This window comes from Atractosteus spatula, chromosome 6 (genome assembly GCF_055471065.1).
Source record: "Atractosteus spatula isolate fAtrSpa1 chromosome 6, fAtrSpa1.hap1, whole genome shotgun sequence".
NCBI classification, from domain to species: Eukaryota; Metazoa; Chordata; class Actinopteri; order Semionotiformes; family Lepisosteidae; genus Atractosteus; species Atractosteus spatula.
The window spans coordinates 20784946-20795690 of record NC_142711.1 but is presented as its reverse complement, the minus strand read 5'-3'; the positions used below and the strand labels follow the sequence as shown (position 1 = coordinate 20795690).

The window sequence follows — 10745 nt, the reverse complement described above, 5'->3', positions numbered from 1 at the left end:
ACGAAACATACAACACACAAAGTTACATTATATACAATGTTTACGGACAAGGCGTTTCAGAGGCTTAACATTCTGGTCACCCAGAAAAACCCCAGACTGCTACTAAGGACTAAACTCTTAATATGCCTACAGAGGCCACACAAGAGATGAGCTTACTTTTAACTAAATACAAAGCAACCTGCAGTTAAATCTCTCTGCACCCTGGATGCCACAAAATAAATGCCACACGGCCTCCTCTCACTTTTAAGGGTTCATACGCTCTCATTATTGTGTCATTATTGTTCATGTAAATGTGGTTTGGATGTTTACTTTAGTGCCCTTGTTATGGGTGTCCTCCACTGTCTGTCATATACTGTATGTGTCCTTGTCAATGTATTTTTAACATCTGCCTTTTTGGTAAGAGGATCTCCCAACTCTAGTTTTAACTCCTGTACTCACTCCCTTCTCACGTTGGTGCATATTTGTATTTTTTAATCTTCTGATATCTCTCTGTCAATGAAATGTATATCTAATTGAAATAGTAGAATTGCTCATTTCACCTCTTGTCGTTGTATACAAACTGTATACATTTGACTTTTTGGATTTTAAAATACGGAAAGTTCTGAACGCGAGGTGACGTGATAGAACGTCCAGCCCGGTCCTCTTCCTTATTTTGTTCGCTCCGGGCACTCGTTGTTTGGTAGTATCCTAGCAACAAGGAGCTCACCCTTACTGCGCGTGCGGGTTTCCATGGTAACGCGGTAACTGACTAGTAAGGTAAGTTACTGTGTGCGGCGTGTTGGAAATTGGTACAAGTCGCTCGCTACTTAAGGTAAGAGTGAAAAAAGTAATTATCTTAAAGTAATGACGTAATTAGACATACAGATGGGAGATGTATACATGTTCTTGTTCCGACGTGGCTTTAGTGTGCTTCATGTAAGTGATCCTGTTTTATCTGGATACCTAAAATGGCATGGTGATATTTCTGAGCGCGATGTAAGTACTGGGGATATTACGCTGCTTTGTGAAACAAAAGTGAAGATTACGTTGTAGAGAAGTGAGTGTTGTCCACCAGCCGTTTCTAAATGTTTGCTGGCAAGGAGAAAGTAAAACTGTTCCATTTCTTTCAGTCTACCTCAATTTATGCTTTATAAATGAAATAGTTCCAGCAAAATCCCGGAGGAATGGCGAAGTACACGTTAGAAAGGCTCTCAAAATATGTAGTAGCTTCAGTACATTTTTGTGTAATGCCTGCTATACAGGTACAGTACCTGCTCACCTGAAGATTGTGGTAATACTGATTCTTCGTGTGCCTAATACATGAAGAAAGTACACAGACGGGGCATATTAGCTCTGTTGCGCACTAAATATTTCTGATGCTAAAATTAAAATATTTACTAACTATTTTTTGACATGCTGAAAATAAAATCTGCCCGAGTTATGTAAGTTCTGCAGATCTGAAGTGTTTACAGGTATGATCCGGATGTCTAATGCAGAAACTACTCAGAGTTGTACTGTAGGTAGGATATGAAATAAGTCAAGGATCATCTAAGCATAGAGAAGTATATACGATACTATGTGATGGTGATAATTTTGGAAATAAAGTGGTCGTCAACAGCACTCAAAAGGGAAGAATATGAAAAGAGACAAAGAGAACTGTAGCTTTCCGGTACAGTGTGCCACTCCACTCAGCCTTCTCTGCTCCGATGAGGGACACTCTAAATCGCAGTCAGCCTGGTCCTCTTCATGCAAGGTTATAGGAGGCTGTTTTATGTCCGTCCATTTACTGTACTAACCGCTTCTTGCAGCACAGGGCTGTGGGGGAGCTGGAGCCTATCCTGGCAGTGAATGGTACACCCTGGCCGGGACACAAGTCCATCACAGGGCACTTGTCACAGGCAGACACTCACACACTCACAGCATGGCCAATTTTCCTAGAATCCCCCAAAAACTATCAATATGGTTTTGGACTGTGGGAGGAAACCGGAGCACCCGGAAAAAAAACCCACAAAGCCAGGGAGAACATGCAAACTCCACACAGCTCCCCAGGTCTGGAACTGAACCCATTTAATATCTCCTTGAGATTCGGACAATTAGTCTTCCTGCTTAATACTTTATTTTTGACAAAAATGTGTGTGGCACAGTAGATTTGAGTGTTTTTGGTCCTCTCTTGCATAGTTTGGACAAACTCTGTATGTCCAGTTCATATACAGTACACAGCCTGGAGCTTGTAGGCAAAACACTTAGGTGCTTGAAAATTAAGTACCTGTGTTGTTTTGAGCTCCCTAGCCTATGTGTTCTGAATGAATACAGGGCCTCCTGTGTGAACGACATGAAAATCAAGGCAGTCATCTGTGATGATGTGTTGTGATGCATTACTTTGCTAACTCTGTTTGCCAACACTTTCAGAGACAGGGGGTTTGTTTTTGTGATGTGCAGCCTAAGCATAAATCACAAAGATCTTATGCCAAATGATCTCCTCCAAACGGTGTTGTGTTTCTTTATTGCAATCAAATAGTTAGTTTTATATTCTTTTATTAGCTTTATGTGAACTACTTTTGGATTCTTAAAATGAAAAGCAGTACAGTATGTAAAACAAATCAGTTATCGATTACAAATATGAAAAGAGGACTTTAATGTGCTACACCTGTTCTGCATTCACTCAGTTGAACCAAAACAGTACAGATATTGAGCTCTGTATTCAAAGTGTTTCCCTCGGCATTATTACATATATTACATTATTTTTTTCTGAAGGCTACATTTACCAAATAAGTGGTCAAATTCAGAAAGAATGTCTGAAATATATGTAGCACTTATAAAATAAACAATTACCTGTTGCTTCAGAACTTTCCTTTTTATTGCATTCATTTTAGAAAACATTTCAGTGATACTAAGTTTATGTTCTTTGTATATAGAACCCATTGTAATGAAGAGAAAGTGTAAATTAAGTTTGTAGAACTATAAACTATCACATAAGAGACTATCCACAATCAACTGCCTGTTTCAGTTACACGCAGAAACATGATATATTATTTTAGATTATTTAATATTAGATTAATGAAGAAACACCTCATTTCTACCTATGCAGATACTGTATGGTGAGGTTTTTGTCGCATGCTATATTATCTGTGCATTTATTTAATGTTAAATTGTTTTCTCACACATAGTGATGTTCTTCCACTGTTAGTGTTTGTTGTTATTTGTAAATATAAGTAATATAGTGTAGTTAATATAGTAAAATCACTAAGTTCATGAATGCATGGCATTTATAATTGTGATTACTTTTTAGGTGAAGAGCAGATCTGTAGTCATACCATGGGGATTGCACTGACCAGAGCAGCACAATGGACAACAGCTTGTTCTGGGACTGGCAAATTGGAAATCACACCTTTGAATGAGTCCTTGCTGAAAGAAATCATTCGATTTGTGGAGCCGTTTCAAGCCAGACACCCAGAAGAGGCTGCCCTTGTGTTTAAGGAACCTCTTGAATGGGTGACGACTTTACAGGCTTCAGATTTTAAAACAGATTATGACATCAGGTAATTTCAATGTTAGTTTTAGACAGAACTTTTTTTTTCTGGGCTGTCAAGAGCTATTTTCTGAAATAATCTTTACTGTTATTAATTGTAATTGTTGTTTCCGGAAAATACAATTAGACGATGAGATTATTGTTATTCTTGGAGGTGGCTGTTGAAATGTCATTGTGGCTTCCTGTATAATTTTTATTCTCTGTCTTGAATCTCATAGAAATGTATACAATTCAAGTAAGACGTTTTTCAAGGAACAATTAAACCGTCCAATTTAGTATTTCCTGACTTAATGTACATGGCGTGCATTTGTAAAAAGAAACCCTTATAAAACATTTTTTGTTCTTCATCTTTTTCTTATTAATTTGGTGTTTTATTTTATATGCAGTATTATAATAATTCAGAATATTTGCAACATGAGTACTGTAAATTCTGTTAGCTTAAAGTTTTTTACTATTAAAACAACATTAAAACAGCTGTATGGATGGAAAGAATGCAAAAGTATTGTACTTTAACAATCTGAGTTCCTGAACACACTTCTCATTTGTGTTTGGTTGCAAATAGTAAATGTTGAATAAACCACAAAAATGCAGTGTATTAGTTTTTCATTGATAAGGACAACGTAATCACAAGTGCTATATAGATTGATATTATTTTCTTGGGTGAAATTATAAACTGGATTAAAGCACTCACATATAAGTACAATTTAATATACTGTTGGAAAAAGTAAATGCTGATACAACCATTTTCTCTGGCAATTTCTAGATAATAGGAAAATGTAATCACTTTCCAAACATGTAAGATAAACTGTACTCAACTTGTGACGTTTCAGAAGCATCGTTGACAAACTGACATGCCGTATTGTCCTGGAGAGCCCATGCTCTGTGATTTTTATTTCAGGAATTGTGGGGTATGTTTCTTTTGGAATGTTTTTTATTATTATTAGTTGTTTTAAAACAGAGTCTGTTCAAATCTGGTTTTTAGTGGGTCGACAGTGAAGTCACAAGAAACCGACCAAGACGGGAATCCTCTGCTTCACCTTCATGCATCATCCATCAGAGCGCGCAGCTTTGGTCAGCTCTCGAAAGTGGTGCAGTTTGCACGAGACAAGCAGCTGAAAGAAGTGAGAGCGTGCCTTGAAGGTGAGTGGGCAACCGCGAGAGGAGCAGGACAACACTGCAGCAGAGTGGAAGTACATCGTGCAGCACTGTGAAGGTTCAGTCGTGTTTTAATTCATCGTTATTGTTTAAAAAGAAGACGCATATTTTAGTGACTGTGTGTAAAAGTTCATAATGAGTAAGCAATGGCTTACTGCGAATGAGAAAACTTAAACATTAATATAGCATTCTGATATTGAAAACACTCAGAAAGTTTAAATCTTACTTCCGTATGCCTGTATAATTCTGTAAAATAAAGTAAGCTTAAAATACTGTATGTCATTTACAGTGTTCATTCCAGTTGATCTAAATTTATTATAACAGAACAGTTTTAGCAGCATAAAAGGATAATAAGCATATAAAACGAACAGAATGCAAAAACTATTTTACCAGTCTAAAAACGTAAATAAATCCCCCATTCACCATCATCAGGATGACCTGGACATGATGGATTTAGCTGACAGAGTATAGTCCCTCAGGAGTCAAGTAGCTGCGTATTGTACAGTACTTTCTACCATTTTGTATTCATTGAGCAATGACAGTCATTTCGGAAGGTTCCTGTGTTGAATGGCAGCAGGAAAAATATTCATAATTTACATAATGAAAAAGATTAAACTTAATTTGTACTGCTTCAGAGTAATCTGTTCTGTATGGATTATAAAAGGAAATTGACTTTCACCTGCAGTCTAAGTGTATCTTGAAATATACTATACAGTATCTTCATATATATATAATATATATATATACTGTACGTTCATTAAATACCTAAACTATACAGTAGCCTAGGTAATGAAATCTAGTTAGAGTCACAAATGTTCCATTAATAGCCAACAAATATGATTGTCTAAAATATTGAAAAACTCTGAAATTGCAAAAAATGATGAAACTATCTAAATATTTTAATGTTGATCTTTTAATCTGTTAATCTTTTCAGTTAACAGAGATCCCATTGCAAACATTCTTGGACCAAGCTTTGCGACTGTGGAAGGAGAAGATACTTCAGTGTTGCGACTTCTGGAAAAAGTGAAAGAAGACAAAAAGGACAGTGAGTCTGAAGTAAAAATGAAAATGCTCATCCTCCTCCAGCAGCTTGACATGCAGTTGTTGAATACCTCACTGAAACAAATTTCACAGTACGTGTTCCAATTTCTGTTCCATCATCAGCTAAGATTTGTTGTCTGTTTTTGCCTTTTACCACCGTTAATAAAATTAATGAACTAAACATGATTAATAACAAACACATCTCAAATGTTGTATGATCAGTGTATTGGAGAGAATATATATTTTAAAGGATTTATTAGCTGCTGAATTGCAAATTGCTTAAATTAATGATTGAACCAATTTTAACAGAGAAGTTCGACTCACTCCTGCCGCGGTAAAGAATGAGGTGGAACTGTTGAAACGCTTCTGTGGTGAAGGGGAGAAAAGATTGTTGAAGTCTGTTGAATACACATCAGGTTTGAATTATTTTCACATTTTTGGTTTAAAATAGTGATTGCTAATAGGGCTAATACAGGATATTTTAAAATACAAAATGCCTGTATTCAACTTTCAAAAACGTGCAAGTCATTATGTATGTCAGATTTCAGTTTACTGAAAGATTAATTAATTTCTTATTCTCCTTAAGGGGCAGATTTACAGTACTATAACAATTAACTGTTCATAAAAATGTGTACTACACTGTGTGATAAATGCATGCCTTTGAAAAATATGTCCCCATTGCTAGGAAAGATTGAAACCGTTTATGAAAATAGTAACATTTTACCATAATATACCATAATTAGTTAATTTATAGCTGTGTTATTTGGGGCATGTTTTCAAACGATGATTTATAACTGAAATAAAAAAATTCACCTCAGTTATTTTGTGCAGTGATTGGTAATGGTTTTTGTTAGTTGAGGTACAACTGTACTGATAGATCCTCTGGCCAAATCTACATATTGGAGTCATGCAACTCCTTTATGTGGGTTGACAAGTTTTGTCTAACATGAGTGAACACTTTAAAGTATAGTATAACATAAACAGATGCAAGATACAATATCTAATATGTTAAAATATGAATTAGCTTTTTTGTAATGCTAGCTGCAGTGGTCTAATAGTGTTTTACCTATTTTGATTCTACTTTTACACAAACGTCCACACTTTTAGTTATTTGTGAAATGCTGAAAGACATTACTTAAAGGTGCAGTCATCTACATTCCAGGAGGCTTTTGGGAGTAAAGCAGGTCTTGGCAATCAGAAATAGTAACAATTGATTTTAGTTGTACTTACCAAACTAATTCCATTTTTTTGAAGTATGTTTGATGTTTTCACAGTGAAGAATCAAAGAGCAATATTTGGTTAATATTATTGCATTATTGAATTATTTTTTATTCAGTGTCTTTAAAGCAAAGATAAAAATTCTACGTGTGATTATTGTAAGATTTATGCCCTTGAGTAGTATACATCCAAGGTCTATTTGTTAAAATGTATAAATGTTTCAATACAGTACTTTGTATAAGTTATTTTTTTTCTGTGCTTTCTTTCGTCCTAAAAAAATCTTTTACTGTAGATTATGAATTTTCAAATGGTTGCCGTACTCTACCAAAGAGGCAAGTGCATGGAGAAATATGCTACCTCATAATTAAACCCTGTGATACTGATGCATTGTACATCACATGTAGCACAGCTGGAGTTTTCCTTAATGGGGTGAGTTTACATTTTCTGTTTTATATTCATAATGAATTTAGAATGACCTGTAGTTTTTTTCCCAGTTGAATACATTATAATTCCAAATTGTAACACAATATAATGTGAAAGTCCAAGGGGGCTGAAGACTTTTAACAGCCACTGATGTATAATGTACACATTTCACAGTTTCACCAAGTTGCACTGTAATCAATGTGCATTTTGGGTCTTGCAAACTTTCTCTTTTCTTGCATCTCTGCATGGTAGGTGTGGTCCAATCTCACCTGGCTAGTTGGTTTATGAGATGTTATATGCTTACACAACTACAGATGCAAGGGAAAAAAATCCCGAGCATATACCTTACGCAATTAAAGTTGGTGTATAACCACCAGCTGTTTTTGCTGTGTGTATACATCAGCTTCTGCAATTTGAATTCCAATTGAGGTTTCGTAGTTTTGAGGCTACAAAAGCATCTGAAATTAATAGCCAAAGAGTGTGGAATAGATGCAGTATTGCAGTTGAGGTGGTACCCTACTTGTCAGGCATGCATAGTGAGTGCATGTAATGTGTTGTGTTGTGTTTTAAATTATAATTGTGACTGTCATGAAGTTGGACTTTGACGATACAGCAAGCCAACAATTCAGTATTATTTTGATTCTAACCCTGCATACAATTCAGGTTCCTTTTTAATGAAAATGATTCAGCAGCCTTAGAGAAAGACTCATTTCAATGCTGTAGCACATGACTTATGAGGGCAAATTGAAGAGGGCACAGTCTCAGTAAACAGCTGGCAGGAGACTTAACTAAAGATCTAATTGAAAAAAGAAACCAGAATAAAGATGGTTTGTCCCAATTCTTATGTCAAGATAAATTCACAACAAGAATGAAAACTTTTTTAAAGTACAATAAATACTACACTATTTATACAGGAAATAACATTATGTGTAGTAATTTACAAAGCCACTTTGTAGAAGCCATTTTGCTGAAACCTTTGAAAACTGGAGTTTGTGTGCTGATAGAATCGCTTTAAAGGCCACATTCAAAGCACTAAGCTTCAGGGCAAACTTCACTCTTTGTTTCTATCAAAATAGAGATCCTTACAAATCACAAAGTTATATTTGTGAAAAGGGTATTATTTTTTTTTCCCACTCCTCTCCGTTGGACTAACATCTTTACAAAACTTTCATGAGAAGACCAAATCCTGTAAAAATCTTTCAAATTTCTGTTAGTACAATAAATTCTGATGAATTCTCATCATTAAATGTTTACAGAACTCAGCTTCTCTGTGTATAAGTACCATATAATGGTCATTTTGAAATGTTAATTTTGATTCTGAGACTGTTATTATTAATGATTACACTTTTCATTAGCCTGGTTTTCTGCTTTGTTAACAAAGCTGAAGCATTTGTGTTAAAAACAGTTTTAAAAAATTAGTTATATTAACATTAGTGTCCTGGAAAGCTGCTTATTATTTTAACAGTCAAAAGTCCCAATGTGTTATAATGTGAGGGCTATATTTTTTCACTGCAAATTGGATTTTATCAGAAGCAGCATGTTTAATGTCGTATTGTAAAGCCCTGTGGGATAATGTTTGACGTGTACCTTGCGCAGAAATATGGCAGCTTTTCAAGGAAATTAATCTAAATGTCTCGTCTGATGTTTTACAGCAGGCGTTTAATTACTTTTAATGAATGATATGCACAATGTTTCCAAAATATTAGGTATGTGTAACTGAAAAGTTTAGTAATACTTGTAAAGGATACATATCTAGCTTCTGCTTAATGATATATTATAAAGCAAATACAAAAAAACCTTTTACGTGTACAGTTACAATTTAGGGCAATTACTATTGTACATAAAACAACTTTCTAAAAATGAGTTTATGAGTATTTATTTTCTTAGCATCACAGAGAAGACCCAAATTGTTTTCTCTGTTTAAACAAGTTTGGAGGTGTTTTCAAGATATTCCCCCGGCATTTGCTATGCAGTTAAAACCATTAATGATAGTTAAGAATTGTCCTTAATGTCTTAGTCATTTCAAAACTGTAACTTTTAGATAAACATGGCAAACCTTTTCCATCCTGAATATCCTTTCTTATTCTGCATTTTCCTGTAATTGTCTCCTTCTAATTTGAAGTGCCCAATGTTATTATACTGTAACAGTTTCGTCTAGACCTTAGACACCCCTGGAGAGTGTAGGGAAATTAGTGCCCTCCCTTCTAGCTGTATAGTCAAATTGCCATTTCACTGGAACTATTTGAAACACTAAAAATGAAATACTACACCTTTGGAATCTGAAATCAACATGAGTGATCATTATCTGGCCTATTTCATTATGGCTTGCTGCGACACAATGTGAATCACACCTGACACATTTAGTTTTTTTGGTGTTTTAATAGAGGTTCTGTGTTATTTCTGCATAATAAGTATCCGGGCATATTGTGTTCTCTGAATTACAGGGCATTAAAAAGGAAGGAGAGGATACTGACTATGAAAGAAAAAGTGATATGTATAAAAATCTTGTTATGCTCCTGAAGGACAAATCTCCACATTTTGCCGAAAATATAGACAAGCAGGTAGTGTATGCTCATTTTGTTGTAATTGATTACTGGGAAGGTACAATGAAGCTGTTAAAACTAGACTTTTTTAACCATAATTCATTATTTTATAATTTCTGAACATATCTTCTGAGGGGAAATATTTATTTACTACACACACACATACATGTTCAAAGTGTAATTATAAAGCATAATTTTGAGAGATATTTTCTGGCTTTTTATCATCCCAGTTTAGTAGCATTTTGTGTCTGAACTTTTCTCAGGCCTTAGAAAGGTTGGCTTCATTATCATCTTAAAGTTGCTGTCTTCCATATTGATCTAAAAGAAAAGATACACAGGAAGTTTCTGACTTATTCTTTTAAATGATTTGAACCTTTAACTACTACTATCAGGTACCCCACACATTATCAAAGCAATTATTGCCCCTTATAATTTAAGAGTATCTAAACTATTGGTTGAAAATAGTACTTACCTGTACACTTCTCAAACCTAAACGTAAATATGGATGATGTGGGGTATATACAGTATGTTGTTGCATTCTTTTTAACAGCAAATGTAAGTTTGTTACAGAAATGTATAAACTGAATAAAATATGCTGTGTAGCTTCATACATAATCATTTACACATTGTGATGAGAGTGATTAGTATTTGAGGCTTACAGTAGTGTTTTTTTCCTAGTGAAGTGATGTGAAAGATTAACCAGTCGCTACTTAATCGTTTCAAGCTGTTTAAAAGAAACATTTATTTTGTAACAGCTAATAGTTTGGTGGCTTGTGACCCAGTAATATATTTGCTAGAAGCAAATTAGGTTTCTTCTAGCTTACAGTTATAGAGATGCTGGACCAAAGCGTTTAAGA

The 10745-nt window shown here is 34.8% G+C and overlaps 1 protein-coding gene across 1 annotated transcript in view; it reads left to right on the top strand.

Annotated features, from left to right (window-relative positions):
* The first annotated feature begins 1469 nt into the window (after positions 1-1469).
* odad2 (outer dynein arm docking complex subunit 2) overlaps positions 1470-10745 on the top strand; it is a 64107-nt gene continuing 54831 nt past the window's right edge. The window contains exons 1-7 of the mRNA XM_088919044.1: positions 1470-1491; positions 3266-3518; positions 4491-4648; positions 5598-5796; positions 6014-6120; positions 7215-7351; positions 9790-9906. Coding sequence (XP_088775170.1) covers positions 1470-1491; positions 3266-3518; positions 4491-4648; positions 5598-5796; positions 6014-6120; positions 7215-7351; positions 9790-9906 — 993 coding nt within the window. The remainder of the gene's footprint in view (positions 1492-3265; positions 3519-4490; positions 4649-5597; positions 5797-6013; positions 6121-7214; positions 7352-9789; positions 9907-10745) is intronic.